Source organism: Melanerpes formicivorus, unplaced genomic scaffold (assembly GCF_026170545.1).
Source record: "Melanerpes formicivorus ecotype bairdi unplaced genomic scaffold, bMelFor1.0.p_v2 SCAF_26, whole genome shotgun sequence".
NCBI lineage: Eukaryota > Metazoa > Chordata > Aves > Piciformes > Picidae > Melanerpes > Melanerpes formicivorus.
Genome location: NW_027142378.1, coordinates 8,869,875 through 8,891,006, shown reverse-complemented (window position 1 = coordinate 8,891,006; position 21,132 = coordinate 8,869,875). Strand labels below are relative to the sequence as shown.

The 21,132-nt window shown below is 45.4% G+C and overlaps 1 protein-coding gene across 1 annotated transcript in view; it reads left to right on the top strand.

Moving 5' to 3' along the window:
* The first annotated feature begins 6,932 nt into the window (after positions 1-6,932).
* The window catches only part of CAPN8 (calpain 8), a 36,321-nt gene continuing 22,121 nt past the window's right edge, over positions 6,933-21,132 (top strand). Inside the window, exons 1-3 of the mRNA XM_068153540.1 lie at positions 6,933-7,201; positions 9,789-9,858; positions 19,749-19,867. Of these exons, the coding sequence (XP_068009641.1) occupies positions 6,965-7,201; positions 9,789-9,858; positions 19,749-19,867 (426 nt within the window). The 5' untranslated portion in view covers positions 6,933-6,964. The remainder of the gene's footprint in view (positions 7,202-9,788; positions 9,859-19,748; positions 19,868-21,132) is intronic.

Sequence of the window (21,132 nt, the reverse complement as noted above, 5' to 3'; positions counted from 1 at the left end):
TGCTGCAGATGTTGCATGCAATAGAAATAACCTACAGCTTGGTTTGCTGGCAGTAACCAAAGTGTTTGTCACTGTCACCACTGTCCCGAATCTATCTCCAGTCCCCTGTGCAGCCCAAACTGCATGCAACAAGCTCCTCCCCAACACATCCCCCCACCCTGAGGTGTGGGGAAAGGAACATCCCTGTCTTGGTGGTGTGCTGCTGCTAAGGATGGCTGAACTGCTGCTGCTGGTACATTGCCTAGTATGACAACCCTCCAAGGGAGAATTCAAACCATTTGTTTCATATTTTAGATCTGAGTCAGAGTGTGCTGGATGCCAGACAGCATTCCCTGGGCCAGCAGTGCAGAGGCTGAAAGCCCTTAGTGCTGCACCCACTGCCCAGGCTGGCTGTCCAGCTGCCTCAGAAGGAGAGGCACCACCTTCTGTGGGTCATAACCCAAGCCCTGGACACACTAAATGTTTGCTTGGAGCCACCCTGTCAGGCTAAACTGATCATTAATGTTTGACAAAAATTCCCCAAGAACCATAAAATACCCATCTGCACCACTTGCAGAGATGTGGTGGGAAGTCTTCCTTGAAAAGTAACAAGTCAGAAGTTTGTCTTCATTGTTGATGTGTGACACAATGCACTGGGAAACACTGAGCATTTGGCTCACTGGTTTTGTACTTCACTCACATTTTTCTGCCTGCACCCCACATAGGTCCTACTAGATGATATTTCATGGTCCCTTCTAAACCATTTTATGATTCTGCTTACACAGTTACATGGGAAGCTGTTGCTATTAAATGAGAAAATAAAATAAACATTGCCTGTTCAATTCAGTGTAGCAGAGGAGGCCCCAAAAGCTTTTTGAGGTTGGATACGAGTTGGGTATGATCTTCACCAGCCAGCAATGCCCCTGTGGATCACAGACATGCAAGGGAGCAGTCCTGTTGTCACTCATGAGGTTGTCCACACCTGGTCAGACCAGACACAGATCAATTTCCCTCTGCTTTGAAGGTGCCTCCTCTTCCTTGAGGATCAGAGAGGCTCACTTAATAAAGACAGTAATGGTATTTCTGACAGAATATTGAGGCACATGGGAAATCAGTCACACACACAGAACTGGAAGTGGATCAAGTCATGGTACACGCCATAAGTGCTCTCTGAAGAGAGCTCATACATGCTGTGTGCACTCTATTGCTGGTATGCTCTCAGCCAAAGTCTCCAGCATGGCTGTGATAGAGCCGTATCAGGACATGACACAACACCAGAGGATGTTTTTGCTAGACTGTTTTAATTCATTAAGCCCTCGCAGGCAGGATGCCATCTACTGAACCAAGAGACAATCTTACCTCACCACCTGCGAGTTTAACTGGCAGTGAGCCGTGTTGCATCCTGTCGGTCAGATCCGGGAGCTGTGGGCCCGCTCAAACGGTGTTCGTTTGGCTCCACACAGTGGTTCAAATCGGTACAGCTGCCACGAGTCCTCGTTTCTCAGGAGTCACTGTAAGAGAAAACCAGTGTCAGTTTAAAGCATTGCTTTTCACCGCACGGATTTGGTTTGTGAACACTTCTAGCCACTTCCTGATAGAGGGAGAAGTTTAAGCTGGGTTGAAGTTTGTCATATGAGCACTTTGCTTTTCCTAGTCATCTCCCCTGTGTCCTGTAGATGACATTCACAGACTACTCTAGGGTCTGCTGGCAGCATGTCAACAGCCTCCACTTGGACAACGATTAAGATGATCAAGTGTGTACAAGTGAGTTATATGACTGCTCTGCGCAGAGTTACCAGAGTTTGCTTAATGTCTCTGTGGTGGGACAGGGGTTGGGACAGAGCCAAGCAGAAAAGCAGGAACAGAAAGAGCAAAGCCAGAAGGAAATGTGTCCAGCAGGGATTCAATCAGGCAGCAGGACAGGTACCTGGAGCAATGCAAACAAGAGTTGTATTTGCCAGCATGGTTTGTTAGGCTTGTCCCAAATGTCTCACAGTCCCACAGTAATGCTTGTAGGTACCCACAGTAATGTTTTTAGGTACAAACAGCAGCCCCAAGAATAATTATCCAATAGCATTCCTCTAAGGCTGGGAAACTCCAGAAAGAAAAAGAAATCTTACTTTTTCTTAAGCTCTTTGCACACCTGCATCTCTTCAGAAAAAAAAAATCATCACCAGCTCTCAACTGGTGATTTCCCAACTGGTTTCAGCTGCTGCAGCATTCCCATGATGCTTTCTGATAAGGATTATCCAGTTTACACTTGCAGCCTGGAGACCCAGATGGGCTGCTTCTTCCCAATGGCCACACTCAGCAGCTGTGAGCAATTCAGTGTTGTTCTGCTTTGCAGCATCACTCTCCTCTTGCCCACCTGTCCTCCACTATACACAGATATTGGGGAAATGGGGAAGCAACTGGCCAGCTCCAGAAAGGGGCAAACAGGGCCATGAACCTGCTGGGCTCCTGCTCTTCTCCTCAGGCATTGCCTGGTTTTCATCAGGAGGGGTAGGTTTGAGACAGCAGTGCTGGTATTTCACAGGGAAGGGAGTTGCTTTCCTTTCTGGAGCAGGACTGAGCTTTCCCCATCAGCAAAAGACTGGCTGCAGCATTGGCCAACACAGTTGAGAGATGACAGAGAGACCTGGGTCATCCTGGAAAATGCAGCCACCCTTCCCAGCTCCTTATGGTGCTGAAACACCATCCTTAGATCAGCCCAGTTGTGTTGCAGAGTTTCACACCTGGGGTGCAGAATGTCATCCTCCTCCTCAGCCACTGTCTCAGCCCAGAGAGGGAAAGAGACCAACAATTTTCTGTCTTTTATAAACAAGTGAGCAGGACTGCAGCTGATTTCAGATACACTTGCCTATAGAGAACCCCCTAGGCTGCAGTTTGCAGCAACACCTCCCTCTCCAAACACTTGGATAAAAATATTGCAACCTCTAAAGCAATAATCTTACAGACAAGCATTTAGGGCCTCTCATAGCTCACACTCAAGTGCCTATTAGTAGTCATTCCATTTTCCCCAGTAAGAGGAACCCATAGATCTGGAAAAGGAGAAGGGAAGCTCTCTAAATCAAGCTAATCCCTTTTCACACTGTAGAGTCTAAAATGCAGTTAAAGCTGCTTTAATTCTCATTAGTAAAGTGCTGCAGTATGGGAAAACCATTTAATTTCATTTCTCTCTAATCCACTACAGCAAAAATATATCCAGAACTGCTAGATAATTGGCAGTTATTTTCTTCCTAAAGATTTCCACACACAGAGAACAGTTCTGATTTTGTGGAATTTGCAGATGAGACATTTTCCTGATGCATTTGGTTCTTCCCCACTTTTCTCACCCTCATGCTGTTGGCAAGAAAGGGGGGAGAGGGGAAGGAAAGCAGGAAGAACCAAACAAAAATATGCAAATCCCAGAAGAAATGAAGATGGTGAAGAAGTTCTTCAACATGGGGGTGGTGAGACACTGGAGCAGGTTGCCTGGGGAGGTGGTAGAAGCCTGGAGGTTTTTAAGGCCAGGCTGGATGTGGCTGTGAGCAACCTCATGTAGTGTGAGGTACCCCTGCCCATGGCAGGGGGGTTGGAACTAGATGATCCTTGAGGTCCCTTCCAACCCTGACAACTCTATGATTTTATGATTGTCAGAACTTTAGGTTCTGGTTGCTGTTTCCCTAGGGGTTGATGCCACTTCAGCAACATTAGTTTTTTTTTTGAGAGCCACAGAGAACCTGAAAGCTTTTTTCCTCCATAACTGCAGCAACAACTGACAGCTCACTATTCAGACATCATCTTTTCTTCTGCTTTATATCCTCTAGATGGTGCTTGTGTATTACTTTCTACACAAAATAAATCATGCTGCTGCTAATCAAGCTTGGAAATGGATTGGAAGTGCTTTACTACAGGTCACTAGGAGGGGAAGGTTGTGACTGATACATTGAACCCACCTGGTCAAAGCTTCCACCAGCCAAAATGCTTGCCCTCAGCCTCTTCTTAAACATGAGATACACAACAGAAAAAAGCCCTGGAGCACATTTTGCTAGCATTTGAAAAGGCTAAATCTGATTGTTTCCCCCCTGCATTACACCTAGACTCACTGATGATGCACATTGTGTGCCTACTCATGTTTGCTGGCAACTGGAGTTACAGACCACATAGCTTACTAAATGTCTACAAAAGCACATGGGAAACAAAGGATTTCTGATGAAAATGGCATTTCCCAAATGCTGGAGCACCATGCCAAAGCTGGCAGCTTGTAATAACCACAGCAGAAGCAGGAACATGCTTCTGGGCCACAAGAACAGAGGAAAATTTTAGCACAAGGGGCTGGTGCAGGAAGGGAAAGGGAGTAGTATTCTACCTCCTGAGAGGAGAAAGTAGGTAGTTCTGTGCAGGTCTTTTTGACAGGAAAAATTTCATCCTGAAAAGAAAAAAAACCCCCACCCCTCCCCTCAAACCTTTGTTATTCCTCTCAACACTGTTGTTCCTCTCAACCCTTTGTTATTCCTCTCTTCACTGTGGTTCAGTACCCAGACACACCTACAAGTACAGAGCAGGTAAAATTGTGGCCATCCTTCTGCTTTACCCTATTTCAACAGTATCAATTTGATTTTGGGATAACCAGGGCAGTAATTCCCCTCCCCTAGCTTTCTCTACTCATGCCCACCTAAAACTGGCCAAGTAATTTTGTTTCCTCTTTTGCATTCATGCTCTTCAAATATTTGCAAACAAGCAGCCTGGCTAGCCTCTGTTTGGACTCCTTATCTCAACAGATTTCAGTCCTCAAAAATTCTCTCTTCCCTTCCCCACACCTCCTGTCTAAACTTACCAAGGGATAGTCATCATACACGCTCTTTGGCAAACAATGGTAGTGTTTACCTAGCTTAGGTGGACACACAGTGGCCTTCGCTGATGGAACCTTGCCATTAAACAGGAAGACTGCAGGGAGCAGCTGTGCTCCATGGAAAATTTCTCCTGCTCCAGTTCTTGGACCTGCAGACATTATCAGCCACATTGCCAAGGAGATGTGCCCCCCTGTGTCAAAATGGGGTTGCCAGGTTAATATCCTGGGTTTTGTATTTTTTTTTTCCCCACTGGAAGAAGAGGATTTACTTTTTTTCCCCCCTCCAAGGTCTACAAAGCCTTCTGCACCTAAAAATTTGTTTTTCATTTGTGAGCACCTTGTAGAATAGAATAAACCAGGTCGGAAGAGACCCTCAAGATTGTGTCCAACCTCTCATCCAACACCACCTAATCAACTCAACCATGCAACCAAGCACCCTATCAAGTCTCCTCCAGAAGCACCATCAAGAGACTATAAAAACTATAGAATCACAGTATTATTTTGGTTGTAAAAGACCTCTAAGATCACCAAGTCCATCCATCAAACTATGGCCACCACAGCCATTGAACCACATCCCGAAGTGCCATGTCCACATGTTTCTTGAATCCCTGCAGGGACAGTGATTCTGCCACCTCCCTGGGGAACCTATTCCAAGCCTGATCACTCTTGCAGGAAAGAAATTGTTCCTAATACCCAGTCTTGCACTCCCCTGGTGTAATCTCCTGGCCATTTCCTCACATCCTATCACCTGATACTAGAAAGAGACCAACCACCACCTCACTCCAACCTCCTTTCAGGAAGTTGTAGGGAGTAATGAGGTCTTCCCTCTGCCTCTTCTTCTCCAGGTTGAACAGCCCCAGTTCCCTCAGCTGCTTCTCACAAGACTTGTTCACCAGACCCTTCACCAGCTTTTTTACCCTTATGGTAGCTCACTTCTCAGTAGCTGAGCTTAGACCTTTTTTCTATTATTATTTATTTGTAGATGAGAAAGGTACAGGGACTTGTGTCCAAGGTGACACTGGAAATGGGGAACAGGAGTTACCAGCTTGCCTTCAATCTGCTGATATAGTTTTCTGGTTTTTGCCTAGGTCACAGCCTTGGCTTGTATCCTTGTCCTCTGCAGGTCATATGGCCAAGTGGTCATCTCTGGGTCTGTCAAGTTCACACCTTTTATTGCTAATGAGCTAACTCAAAATGATACAGCTCTGACAGTACCAAAGAGAACTGTTTTGAAAAGATCACTTAAGCCAGAGGTGGGTTCAACTTCCCCCTGGCTTTAAAGCTCAATGATGTCACCATTGCCATGTGGAAGAAGTTCTTCATAGAAAGAGAGATTGGCCATTGGAATGTGCTGCCCAGGGAGGTGGTGGAGTCACCATCACTGGAGGTGTTTAGGGAGAGACTGGATGGGGTGCTTGGTGCCATGGTTTAGTTGATTAGATAGTGTTGGATGATAGGTTGGACTCAATCTCAAAGGTCTTTCCAACTTGGTTAATTCTATTCTATGTAAGCTGCAACAGCAGATATCCAACTCCAGATTTCATGGCTGCACAATGCTCCAACAGTACAGAACCCAAGCTCAGAAAGAAGGAGAGGAGTTTTAAACTGTCTTAGTATAGTATAGCATCAGTCAGGGTTGGAAGGGACCACAAGGATCATCTAGTTCCAACACCCCACACTAGATCAGGCTGGCCAGAGCCTCATCCAGCCTGGTCTTAAACACCTCCAGGGACAGAGCCCCAACCACCTCGTCTTCATCAGGATATTTGAACCACTGGTCCTCAAGCCTGACTTTCAGCACAATGAATGCACACAACTGCTCTTCATGTGTACATAGGTGTGTCTGCAAAAACACTGGTTCCCCTTGCCCCTTGTTAAAAGTGTGCTCCAAAGAGAGACAGCAAAAAAGCAAACAATGTAGGAGCAGCTCAAGGCAGTGCCCACAGACCCAGTTGTGCCAGCTCCCTGCCCGAGTTTCTCGGGTACCTCTCAGGTACATATTTACACTTCTAGTGCCTACTCCCTCTGGGGCTTTTGGAGTGCTTAGGGCAGCCCCAGGCTCCACCCAAGCCTGTTACCTGCCTGTATTCACTCACTCTTGCCCAGGGGCCAAAGACAGAGCTGGACTGGACGCTGAGAGGGTGGGTAGGCATGTCCAGGCTTGCGGCAAGGCTGTGCCAAGAAAGAGCAGCTGCAGATGGGCTTGGATCCAACAGCAATGCTATCAAGTATTTGAACCAGGACTACCAAGCTTTGAAGCAGCAGTGCCTGCAGTCTGGCACCCTATTCAAGGATGAGGAGTTCCCAGCCTGTCCTTCTGTGCTGGGCTACCGGGAACTGGGACCATATTCCTTCAAAACCCAAGGGATAATCTGGAAGCGCCCCCCGGTAAGAGCGATTCATAACTGCTTCAGGTCTGATTAGAGGCCACCTGAACATCCATGCTGAATCAGTGGTGAGCTGCAATATCCACTATTTCTGTATGTGCTGTGGTTTTCCTCTGTCTTGCTTTATCTCCATGGTTAACAGAAATAAGTTTGAAAATGAGGAAGGAAAAGAGAAAGCAAGGGGAAGTGGTGGGTTCCCCTACTCTGAACAGATTTAAGGCTCAGGATCACAGGGTGCTGGGCCATCTCATTTAAACTACACCACCAGCTACAGAGGATGGACCAGGTGATCCTTAGAGTCCATTCCAACTTGGCATGCTGCAATTCTGTGATCTTCTAAGCCCTTTTTAGAGCAAGAAATCCTGTAACTGCTCCACAGGAACCTGCTTCCTACTTGTCCATCCCAGGTGAACAGGGCTACAAGGCCAGGGTACAACCCAGAGATGGATACAAACCCCACTGTGCAGCCAGACAGAGTGCAGAGCATCCCAGAAGCTACCAACCATCAATTGCAATGGCACCTACACCAAGGTTTTGCTATTGTGTACCCTAGGATTTTAGGCTAATATTTAAGCCCTGATTCAAGCTACCTGTAACAGTCAAAGAGCAACTAACTGGAACTGTTATTACCCAAATGCATATAACCTAGAAGTGGCTTTTAATTAAAAACAACATCAAAAAAGCAATTTTCGTCAGGAAAGATTAGATGCTGATTTGTTGATAAACTGCAAAATCAGGACTTCAGTGATTTTTTTCCCTGCACTCTCATTTTTCAGCCATTTGTTTTCTGTCACTGCTATGCTCCTCCTTTGTCACTTTGCCCCTTCTTGCAAGATCAAGAGAAAGTGGAAAACAGGGGAGAGAAGGCAAAAACCCCAAACAATTTACCCTCCTCTGGTGGGAGAAAGGAGAACAAGAAGGGGGGCAAACTTCAAGGCTTCTTTTTCTGTTTTCTTAATTATTATTTTTCCACCTGAAAAGTGAGGAAAAAACCCTTCCAGGTTAAATAACTCCAGGTTTCTACCCCAGCAACTCCATTTTTCCATAAACACCCCATTGTGACATCTGGATATTTCAGCAACAAGTACTGTGGCTGTGTCTCTGTGGCTTTGCATACTCTGGGAGAAGATCAGCCTTAGAAAACTCCTTAAGTTAGACCTAAGACTTGGGCTTCTCATGCAAGAACAATATGCAGGCAGAGAAACAGCCACAAGCCACAGCTGACTGTCACTAGGTGCACCACTTAGGAGGGAGAAGAGAAAAACCAACACTAAACCTTTTCTGGGTGGTAGGTAACCTACTCCTGACTCATATTCACCAAGAGAACTGCCAGGCAGCTGGATAACCACAGAAGCAAAAAGGATGTAGCTAAACTCACACCTATTCCAAGAGAAGGTTCAAACACTGCCTCTTCATCACACACTCCCCCTAGAAATCCTGGATTGTCTCCACAGGATATTTGGAGCTAACACGAATCATAGAATCAACCAGGTTGGAAAAGACCTCAGAGATCACCAAGTCCAAATATTACCTAATTACCTAACATCTCATGACAACTAAACCATGGCTTCAAGTGCCACATCCACTCCCCTTTTGAACACCTCCAGGGATGGTGACTTTACCACCTCCCTGGGCAGCACATTCCAACAGCAAATCACTCTTTCTGGGAAGAGCTTTCTCCTCACCTCCAGCCTAAACTTCCCTGGCACAGCTTGGGACTGCGTCCTCTTGTTCTGGTGCTGGTTGCCTGGGAGAAGAGACCAACCCCCACCTGGCTACAACCTCCTTTCAGGTAGTTGTAGAGAGCAATAAGGTCTCCCCTGAGCCTCCTCTTCTCCAGGCTAAACAACCCCAGCTCGCTCAGCCTCTCCTCATAGGGCTTGCCCAAGTCTTCCTCAGCTTGGCTTGCCAAGTTAGGCTTCCTATGAGCTTCCCCTTGCTGCCATCCAGAAGCTCATTGGAGAAGGGGAAGGATTTTGCCTATATAGAGGAAATATAAACTTCCTAACATAGGGCATGAATTGTTGGAAGGTTCAGAGTTGGCATAGAAGGGATAGTCTCTGCTATAACCTACTCGACTGGCCACAGAGGGGCTTGTTAATAAAAGTATTTGTGTGGTTGGCCTCCCAGAAGTGTGGTCAGGGTTGGGGAACATACTCTGTGACAATGGCAGTGGAGATCTGGCACTGCTCCAGTGCCAGACCCAGCTGTGACAATCACAAGCTCAATTGCCCTGCTTGAGTCAAAAGCACAGCAAGGTAAAATCAGACATAAAAGCCGAGTTTGAATTTTCACCTCTGTCTCCAGAGCCACAAAGATTCTCACTAATATCACTGACAGAATCAAGCAGCAAAGGGCTTCAGAATTTGCCTCCAACCCCACCCCCCCCACCCCCCAAGCAGTCTTCAGTTTAATAAGGCAGCCTCTTTCTGACACCATGCCAATCAGGCAGAGGATAAAAGGTATGCATTTTAAAGAAATAGTGAAAGTGTTTAATGGTTTTGGGGTTTTTTTGAGCAATGCAACAAGAAATGGGAACTTTTCAGACAGGAACTGGTGATGCATACTTGGGAACTGTGTCTTTTCAGGAGTTATGTGCCAACCCTCAGTTTATAGTTGGAGGAGCTACTCGAACAGATGTCTGCCAAGGAGAGCTGGGTATGTACAGAGCTTCTGAATTTTGGTTTGGAAGAATTAAAAAGGGGAAAAAAGAAAGGCAGCTTCATTTAAAAATGCCACATATATGGATCATTTTCTTGGCTATCTCCCAGACACAGTGTAGAGAGAGGTAGATACCCATGAAGGGGACTCAGACACCAGTATTGCTTTCTGAAGTAGGGCCTGTTAGAGCTGTATCAGAACTGGAAGACACCAAACTAACTCCTGGAGATAGGAAACTAATTATCCCTTTGTGAAGCAGAAGACCAGCTTGCTTTTCACCTCTTGAAACAGTCCTGGACACCAACCAAATCATCAGAGCATTTGCCTCAAGCAAGAGAGTGGGCTTCACGCCCATCCCAGCATGAGCAGCTCCAAAGATGGGGGACAAGGAACACTAGGAAAGCTTCACTCTCTAGCCCAGTCTTTAGGGATTTTAGTTGGAATGCAGAGTAAGCTCCAGCCTCAGTTTGACACAGAACAAACACACAAGCAAGGAGCAGAGCAGGAACTAGTTTCGTACTGGGGCTGGGTCAGTGATGAGTCATTTTGTGCCAAGCAGGGTGGCTCACATGCTTGCAGGCATGAGTTAGCACCAAGGACCACATTATAAAAAAGAACAGTACATGATCAGAGCACATAAACTTTGTAATACTACCTGCAGCAAGCAAACAGTTGCAAGCCCTTCATGCTGAATGCTCCTTCTGCTTGTTCTGCTGTCCTGCTGTGATCAGGGACAGGAGACTCCAGGCACCAGCCATGCTGTTCAACTGCAGCAAAAAACCCCGTGGTGCTGCTCAGCTCCCTGAATTGGAGCCTAACACTGATGAGATGTCTCTCAGACAGCACTCATCCTCTCCTAGAGATCCATCATAGCAAGGTTTTCTTACCCATTTGTCTCCAGTGCGTGCTGTTGTCTAAACAGAGCTCCTATGCAGGTGGCTAGAAGGGAACTGCAGGGAGACCTTATTCCCTTTTCAAATAGCTGCTGCAGCAACCTTCCCTGCCTGCCTTGCTGATAAGATCCAGCTCCAGAAGACAGCGACAGCAACCTCTGCTGACTACACATAGAGGCAAGGAGGCTGAAACTCTTGTAATGAGGATTTGATAGATTAGACACAAAGAAATCAGCCTCTCTCCCTCCTGTGCTGCTTACTGCAGTACTCCTGACCTTCCTGGTCTTCCAGCCCCATCCATTGCATAAATGAGATTCAAACAATTTCTGCAAGTCATTGCCAATAAATAATACCAATGCTGATCCTGTAAACACAGCACCATTAAACCAATTGCTAAAAAACCTCCCTGGTGTGTGGGCCTGTGCTCCAAACACTAAAAATAAGGTGCCCAATCATACATTTGCTCCAGGATATTTATTTGGTGGATGCTGGAACAGAGTATGGGGAAATCACTTACTGTATTTTAGGAGAATGGTTCAGATAAGTAATAAAAATGACACTTCTTGTCACCTCCAATTTGGGAAGGTCCTATAACAGCATTTAAAATAAATATAAAGATCATATGCCTGAAGTAAAACCTCATTTTCCTTGATGGCTTACAAGCTAAAGGACTGAGGAATATTACCTGTTCTTAAAATAGAAGAGGCCAAGGCATTATTTCTGTTAAGCCTAGAACTGGAATGAAAAATACCCTGAGCCCCTTTTTAATCTCTGTCACCTCCTGAATGTCCCTGTAAAGTCCCAGTCCTTTGTGCTAAAGGACCTTTCATTAGAGAGCAAAACTCCAAATCCATCAAGTAGTGGTAATGACAGAAATGGACTTCAAAAGCTCCTGTGAATCTGAGGACACTGCCTTGCTCTGGGCTTTCCCAAGTCAGCCTTAGGTGGGCAGCACTCCAAGTGCCACTCCTGAAAGCTACCCCTTCACCTAGAAGGAATGAAACCCTAACTCTGATTCTGGTTTTGTTGAGAGCTTCCTCTTCTCTTTTCCCTCTCAAAACAAACAAATAAAAAGAAGATGAAATAATCAAAGACAATTTGTTTCTGCAAGGCTGCTTACAATCACTTCAGCACTCCCTGACCCCTCACAAAGACAAACTTCAGAACGTAGACACAGGACTCGCCTTCTAGCTCTCAGGTGTTTGCTTTGCATTTCTGAGCCATGTGATGCTTTTTGGAGTATTTGATCCAATACCTTGGATATCAAAGTCCTTGTTACTAAGTCCCTCATGTAAAACACTTCTGTTGAAACAGGCCTTGATTACATATTTACATAAGCCACCTATGTGACTGGTTAACAAACCCTGCAGGGAAATAGAGCCTATTTTTAATAATCTTCTCTGACATTATTTTTCCCCCTCCCCCTTTTAAGAAAAACCTAACACTGCAAGGTCTGGGTTGGTGTGAACAAAAGGAACAAGAAAACCCAGAGTTAGTCTCACTCCATTAAACCTATTTCTTTGACAACAGCGTTAAGCTAGATGAATATCAGCTTGGGAAGTTTGATGGGAACTTGAAAGGCTTGAAACAGTTTAAACGTTCTTTGAACCACATCTTTTTGATAGCCAAGCAACAACTTGAAATGCAGTCACATAGTCTTAGTTATTAAAGGTGACTTACAAAGTTTTCTTGCAGCTGTCTGAATATCTTAACCCCAGAATTGTTTGCAGAAGTTCTTAAGAAGCAAGTGGCACAAATTTAACTTAAATAACATAAACCCTGCTGAAATGCTTTCAGTTTAATATTCTCTTGCCAGATCCACAGCATCTATATTCATGGGGTGCCTTTTGTTATGAAGGCTCAGAGGGTGCTTCAGGCTGTCAGGTGGAGAAGTTCCTTGCAGCTGACACAGATGCACCAGTTCACACCAGCTGAGGACCCCACTCCACGCATGCTTTCTGCCTGTGTTTTCTTACAAGCAAATCTGAGGAGATTACAGGTAGAATGGAGCACAAGCCAAAGCCTGACAGCACTGAGAGAGATCTGATACATATTGAGGGAGCCTTTGGAGCTCTTGCAAGCAGGAGAGTGCTAAACAGTATTGACTATTTTCATTTATTTTTGTAGAACCACAGAATCATCCAGGTTGGACAATACCCTTGAGATCATCAGGTCCAGCTATTAACCCTACTCTACCAAGTTCACCACTTAACAGTATTGCTGAGCACCACATCTAAATGACTCATCTACCTCCCTGGGCAGCCTGTTACAATGCCTGATTACTCTTTCAGTGAGAATTTATTTCCTAATGTCTAGCCTAAACCTATGTGGAGGCCATTCCCTCTTGTTCCATCACTAATTACCTGTGAGAAGAGACCAGCACCAGCCTCTCTATGTTGTCCTTTCAGGTACTTAGACAGGGTGACAAGGTCTCCCCTCAGCCTTATCTTCCTCAAATGAAACAATCCCAGTTCCCTCAGCTGCCCTTCATCAGACTCATTCTCTAGGCCCTTCACCAGCTCAGTTGCTCTTCTTTGCACCTGCTGCAGTGCCTCAATGTCTTTCTTTTACTGAGGTGCCCAAAACTGAACACAATACTCGAGATGCAGCCTCACCCATGTCAAGTACAGGGGGCCAATCACTTCCCTACCCCTGCTGATCACACTATGATGCAAATCATTTTGCTACAGACATTCATGCATGGCCCTTCTGACATTCAGTCCCATGGACACAGGCTTGTTGAAGACCCTTATTCTAGCAGATATACCCTCTAGATCTCAAAATATACATTCACTGACAACTACAGAGAGAAGAAATCCTGTTCCTTTGCCTCTGTACATAGCTGCACAGCTTAATTTATTTCCATAGAAAACTTTTGGAAGCCTTCTTTAGAAATCTCAAAGCAGGAAAAGCCTGCACTGCCAGAAATTGTAAGGCTAGCAGATCAGTGCTTCCTTGATGTCTGCTAGGATGCCCCAGGTACTAAGAGCTCTGAAGAGCAGCTTCCAGCAGAGACTAAAGCTAAGAGTAAAATCTGCTTGAGAAATAGGGGAGCAAGAGCCACAGTGTTATATTTGGATCCCAACACCCGGCACTGCTGAAACAGCAGCAAGCCAGGACAGAAATGGTTCTACTGTCCAGGTAGATCTTGGAACCAGACACTTGTGGGTTTGGCTTATACTCACTATCACTAGGTCAATGAAGAGTTTGGATGCTCTATGTCTAGACACTTTGATGTCAGTTAAACAGAAACTGAGCACAGCTCTGCAGCAACTGAAACTAATCAAATTTCTCATTTATTTTATGGTCTCTGCAAGTGCAGTGTGTGGGTAAACATCATCAATAGAGAGATTGCTCAGCTCCCAGATCACTGAGGATTCAGTATTCTCTGCAACAATTCGATTATCTCTGTAAACTGTGAGGCAGCTGCATAGCACAGAGGACATGAGCCATCTCAGTCCATCAGTGGGCAGCAAGTGATTTTGTTTCAAGTGCTCTAATGGTCAAAGTAATTCCTCAGGGCTCAGTAGCAGGGCCAGTCCCATTTAAAACCTTTATCAATTATTTGGATAAAAGGACCAAGGGCACCTTAAGTAAGTTTGCAGGTGACACCAAGCTGGGTGGGTATGTTGATCTGCTGGAGAGCAGGAAGGCTCTTCAATGGGATCTGGACAGACTGGATAAATGGGCTGGCAACAGTATGAGATCCATTAAGGTCAACCCCATGCAACATTTCAAGCTTGGGCAAGAACGGATGGAGAGCTGCTTGGCAGAGAGGGACCTAGGGGTGTTGATTGATGGCCAGCTGTACATGAGCCAGTAGTGTGATCAGGTGGCCAAGAAGGCAAATGGCATCCTGGCTTGTATCAGGAATAGTGTGGCCAGCAGGTCTAGGGATGTGATTGTTCTCCTCTACTCAGCACTGTTGAGGCCACATCTCAAATACTGTGTTCAGTTTTGGGCTCCTCATTACACATTGAGGTGCTGCAGCGTGTCTTGAGAAGGGCAACAGAGCTAGTGAAGGGCCTTGAACATGAGTCCTGTGAGGAACAGCTGAGGGAACTGGGGTTGTTTAGTCTTCAGAAGAGGAAGCTGAGGGGAGACCTCATTGCCCTCTACAACTATCTCAAAGGAGGCTGGAGCAAGGTGGGGGTCAATCTCTTCTCACATGTAAGAAGTGACAGAACAAGAGGAAATGTCCTCAAGTTGTGTCAAGGGAGCTTCAGGCTGGATATCTGGGAAAAAAGTTCTTCACAGAAAGAGTTCTCAGGCATTGTAACAAAATGTCCAGGGAGGTGGAGAGTCACCATCTCTGGAGGGGTTTAAAAGATGTGTGGACCTGGTGCTGAGTGATGTGGCAATAGCTTAGCAGTAGTGGTGGGATTGTGAGCTCGGACTTGATCTCAAAGTTCTCTTCCAACAACAACAGTTCTATGATTCTACACACACACAGAGCTATGCACAGCCAGGCTTTACACTTAGCCTTTCCACCAAAACTCAAGCTCAAAACTGCTTATTCCAAATTAAAAAAAGATTACCAAAAAAAAAGAATAAGAGAATTGCACTTTGCTAACATTGCCAATTACTTTGGATCTAGGAATTAAGCTGGATACTTTTTAGCACAGTGAGCAGCAGCAGTAAACACAGTAATTGGCACTTGTCTGAAACTTTTGCTTATGAAATGTGAGACTGGGCAGGAAGCAGTGTGTGTGCCTGCAGGTGATTTTAGCCCTGCAAGATGAACACTGAGAATAGGTATTAAAATAAACTTCTATTAACTAAAATGTTCCAGCTTCAAACACATACAGTGTCCAGAACTGCCTGTTTCATATTGTCATTTTTTTCTGACTATCTCTCCATTGGAAATACATTCTAATTAAGTATCTAATTCATTGGTCAATTTGCCTCACTTCACCTCCCTACAAAAATATTAATCACTTTTGAGGAAGGGAATCAAAGAGTTTGCTCACAGTTTGAAAGATGACTTATAACCTGCAGCTGAATCAGGACAAGTTTGAGTGGTCCTACCTAAGCTGTCTTTCTGGGGAGCTTGTGCTTTTGCACTATCCTGCAGGCACAAACAAAACTCTGAAGTTTGCTGCTGGCAAAAGGATGTTGACTTTGGGTAAAAAGGAACATTTACTGTCAAATTGCACATTTTTAGAACTAGCAATATACTATCCAGTAGGGCTGAGAAATGTTACTAAGAGGCCACAATCTCATTGTGATGCACAGGAAGAAGAAAAACTGTGTAGTTGGTATAGCTCCTTGGTGTAGAGAGTTTCCTGCACCCTCTTTGTCTTAAAGCCAATTAGGGTTAGGAACCTGAATGTATGCATTGCTTGTATAGAATCATAGAATTGTTTTGGTTGGAAAAGTCCTCTAAGGTCATCAAGTCCAACCATCAGCCTAAGACCACCATGGCCATTAAACCCAAAGGCCATGTCCACACACTTGAACACCTCCAGGGATGGTGACTCCATCACCTCCCTGAGCAGCCTGTTCCAATGCCTGACCACTCTTGCAGTAAAGACATTTTTTCCTAATATCCAACCTAAACCTCCCCTGACACAATTTCATCTCATCACCTGATACTAGGGAGAAGAGACTGACCCCCAACTCACTACAGCCTCCTTTGAGGTAGTTGTAGAGAGCAATGTGGTCTCCCCTCAGACTCCTCTTCTCCAGACTAGGTAATCCCCAAAATATATATTGTATATGTTTCTATATATAGGTAGCCCAGGCAAACCTTCCTTTTTGTTAAGTCACTGCCCAGCAGACAGCTCCTAGCTGGTTCCTTTTGGAGGGCATGGCTAATATTTTCTTTAGCCACAAGCTCAGCCAAAATTATTTGGTCCCCAAGTAAGGTTTTAAAAGAACAGGACTCTGAATTGCTCAAGGCAGACATAGATATTTTTAAGGCCAACTTCCCACACTATTCTTTCCATAAGTGCTTTGAGCAAACTTGCCCCAAGTGCTTCCCCAGGTTAGACTGCATGGCAGATCTGCAGGAGGTAGAAGTGCCAGTGCCAACACCACTCACTCCCCCAGATTCTAAGACATTAACACAAATTGTAAGATAGCTGTGAAGGATTTCATGCTGCATTTGGCATGTTATGGGGTTGAGAGTCTGAAATTTCCTAGTTCTGAGTCAGAGAAGTAAAAAAACACTTTAAGGAAACCCCTCTCATTTCACTGAATCTTCTGCCTAATTGTGCATACAACATACACCATCCTCAGCAAAGCCCAGCAGAGTTTCTTTTTCACTGGCTATAAAAATGTGGCCCAGATCGGGCAGGGAATATAATTCCAGATATTGCACATTGGGAGAGCACCAACTCCTCATGGTTACAGACCTTGTCAGGTCCTACTAGCGGGGAAAGGACACAACAGAGACACCAGGGTCCTTATCCTGCCCCCACCTCAGAAACAGCCTCTTGTACCTCACATCATGCTAGGAAGAGCTGGGACAGCAAGAAAATCTGAGGTAGCTGGGAAAATGGGGGCTTCAGTTCAAACTTTATAAGGCTTTCCACCTTCCTCCTCTGAAGAGCCACTCCCCAGTCTTATCACCATTATTTCTACCTCTCCAAGCAAAAGTAGAAATTGTAAGAGCATAAGGCATGCACCTGCACCAAAGAAAAGCCTCAGAGAAATAGACACAGAGGACCTCTGAGTGTCCTCAGTCCCATTTCCCCCTGTATTTACATTTTCTTGGGAGAGGGAGTTCTTAAACACACATCCACCCCCCTCACCTCCCTTGTGCTCATCACATTTTACTTGGTTTATACATAGGTTCCTAAGGCTGGGAAGAACTCTCCAAGCCAACTTTCCAACCCATCTCTCACAGAATGCAAAACAGTTTGGAGTATAATTAGGTCAAAGATGAGCTTGAGAAGGCTTTTGCTCATACTTGTTCAAGGTTGATGCTTTTGGACTCCCTTTTCTATATGCACAGTGGCAATTTTTTCCTATTTCCAGTTTAAGCATCTCACAACCCTTTACATTTAGTTTATCTTCTCCTCTGCAAAGGAAAACTTACCCTTCCAGCAAAAGCTTTTGGCTCAGTTGCTCTCCTGCAAAGTAACATTCAACCTCCATCACGCCTCCTCTTCAAACTTCTCTTGCACAGCATAAACAGGACAAATTCTTTTAGTCTCTCCTCATGGCAAATGCAGCTGGATGGGGAGAAGCAGGAAATCCAAGCATCTTCTACCCTCTTCTAGTTTGAATGTCCTTTCTTGACTGTGGCAGCCATATTAATGCAATCCTGGGGAAGGCTCAAGCAGCACCTCAAAATGCTAGGTTTCGCCTCCTCAGTGGAAATGCCTCTGGGCTGGTGCAAAATCATCCAGCTCAGATGAGATGCAGATCATCACACTGGGGACACTTACTTGCGGGTGTTTCTTAAATGATGTCTTGGCCAACTGGGAGCAGCTGTTTCTTGTTCAGCTTATAGGAGGCACCTGAGTGTCTCCCAGTGGGGTACTGGCAGCAGCAAACACATAGCATCAAGGAGGTCTGTGTGTCTTACCTTTACAGTTGTAATTCTTCATGGCACTAAATCATAAAGTCCAAGTCAACATAAGGAGTTAACTGCTGCTCAGAGTTACTAAATAATGCCACAGATGAAGCTCTTGCCTTGATTTTTCTGTTAGCTTATTTTGTTCTACTGAAGTAAGAGCTGTTGTGCCAGTTCCTTCTGCAGAATACACACCTGCACAAAGAAAGTATGTCTTGGCACAAATAATCCACAGGGGATCAGGAAAATATTAGCACCTTCAGAACAGTTTTCTTTCCTAGACTTTCTGTATACCACAGAAACAGAGAATCACAAAAGTCCTTCCTGCTGTTTGCAATATGCAAATGCTGTAAGAAACCTCTGAGTCAATGAGTTTCCCAGGGGCACCACCTCAGGTGTGATAGAGGCTTCTACTTACCCAGCTTCCAAACCACAAGCAGCAAGTGACCAATTCAGCAAACAGCTCCCACTGCAAGACACCCAGCCTTTGGGGAGGCCTGGCCATGCCCATTCTTTCCAGTATAAGTAGTGGGCCACAGAGGGGACTGACCTACTTGCAGAATTCCCAGGAGACTTCAGCTCCCATCAGACTCATGGGCAAATCTGTAGCAATAGCCCTAAGTGATGCTTCAAATTCAGATCTTCAAAGAAAGGGTTAGGAAGGAATAGCCACCCAGATCCTGCCATCCATCAAATATTCTCCAAAAGATAGCAATGGAAGTCCTGCCACCCTTCAATCATGACAGAGCTTTTGCCCTCTTTTGGACACCTTCTAAGACCCTACCTTTCACAAGGGCTTTCACAAGGGACTTTTTATGAGGTCTTGCAGTGATAGGACAAGGGGGAATGGCTTTAAGAAGGAAAAGGAGAGATTTAGACTGGATATTAGGAAGAAATTATTTAGGGTTTGGGTGGTGAGACACAGGACAGGTTGCCCAGGGAAGTTGTGGATGCCCCCTTCCTGAGAGTGTTCAAGGCCAGGTTGGAGGAGTTCTCAAACAGCCTGGTCTGGTGGAAGGTGTCTCTGCCCATGAAGGAGGAATTGGAACTTCCAATTGGTCCCTTCCCCTTCTATGATTCATTGCCTCTTCCAGCCTAGCCAGGCTTTGCAATCCATGCACCCAAAACGCCTTCTTTCTCTGGCTACGTTCTTGGTCTCCTGAGGGCATTAACAGCCTGCTGTCACAGCTTCATTAAAAAATCAAAATAGCAAAGCCCAAACTAGACCATTAAAATGGTCAGAGGCCCCAAGATACCTGTGTGGCCTGGATGAGTGGAAAATGAGAGAAAGAGATAAATTACACAACAAACCATGAATGGATTGCTGAAGCAGGAGTCTGGCAGGACCTTGCAAAGCACTTAGTGCTGGCATTTTAGTCTAGATGGGAGTGTGATGCAATGGAGTAAGGATCAGCCCAGCAAAGCTCAGTTTATTAATGAACTTTTCTGCCTTGTAATGCTTGTGGGTTTAGGTGATTGTTGGCTCCTAGCTGCCATTGCATCTCTCACTTTGAATCCTGACATTCTGCACCGTGTTGTTCCCAAGGACCAGAATTTCCAGGAGGACTATGCTGGGATCTTTCATTTCCAGGTACTGATATGATCAGAGTCTTGAGAATCAAAGAGGAAAAGATTAGTATTTAGCTAAAACCATCTTTGTGTGTGTGTGACACTACATACTCAAGAATTACAATGTGTAAGTGAAACTGGTGGGGAAGAAGGAAAGAAAAGAACAGGATGAAGTAATGTTAAATGATACCTGCTCACTGGGTGGGTTCTGCTGTCTCAGAGCTGATAGGACACTGGTGAGTTACACAGGTTTTGTAAACTGAGCCAAACCATTATGCCACATGTGTCAAGCCAAGATCTGTCGCCATTGACTGTTGAGAGTGAATTCAAGCTGATGAAATTCCTTCCCTCTCTCTCTCCCTCTCTGCCCTTCCCCTTTCCCTTCCTCTCCTCCCCTTTCCCTCCTCTCCCCTCTCTTTCCCCTCTCCTCCCCTTCCCCTTCCCCTTCCCCTTCCCCTCCCCTTCCCCTCCCCTTCCCCTTCCCCTTCCTCTTCCCCTTCCCCTTCCCCTTCCCCTTCCCCTTCCCCTTCCCCTTCCCCTTCCCCTTCCCCTTCCCCTTCCCCTTCCCCTTCCCCTTCCCCTTCCCCTTCCCCTTCCCCTTCCCCTTCCCCTTCCCCTTCCCCTTCCCTTTCCCTCCTCTGGTGTAAATGTTTCTAATGTTCAGGGGGGGAAAAGAAAAAGAACAAAAAGAGCATGAGGAATGTTTCACACATTCCCCAGTGTTTCCAGAGAGGATTGGCACCACTGAATGCTTCCCTTTTGGGTGACCACTTCTTGCAATGCTTTCACAGAGGCATTGCTTTTGGTTTTGATGGATTGGTTGGGGTGTTTTTTGGTTGGTTGGTTTCATTTGGGTTTAGGTTTTTTGTTGTTGGTTGGTTGGTTGGGGTTTCTTTCTTTGGTTTTGTTGGGGGTTTTGTTTGGTTAGGGTTTCTTTGATTTTGTTGGGGGTTTTGTTTGGTTGGGGTTTCTTTGGTTTTGTTTGGCTGGGCCTTCTTTGGTTTTGTTGGGGGTTTTGCTTGGTTGGGGCTTCTTTGGTTTTGTTGGGGGTTTTGCTTGGTTGGTTTTTTTTCTTTACAGTAGATTGGTGCTTAAAAGAGTAGCCAAGAAAAGACACTTCAGAGTATCTCACCTGCATGCTAGCTTTCTGGACTCTCCACCACATAAGCTCTGCATGAAACACAGTGTTCCAGATGTTATGTGGAGCAGGTTGCTGTTAATACTACCTACAAGCAAAAGTTAATACAGCACTAAGAAGCAAGCTCAGCACTTCACAGGGATGAGAAA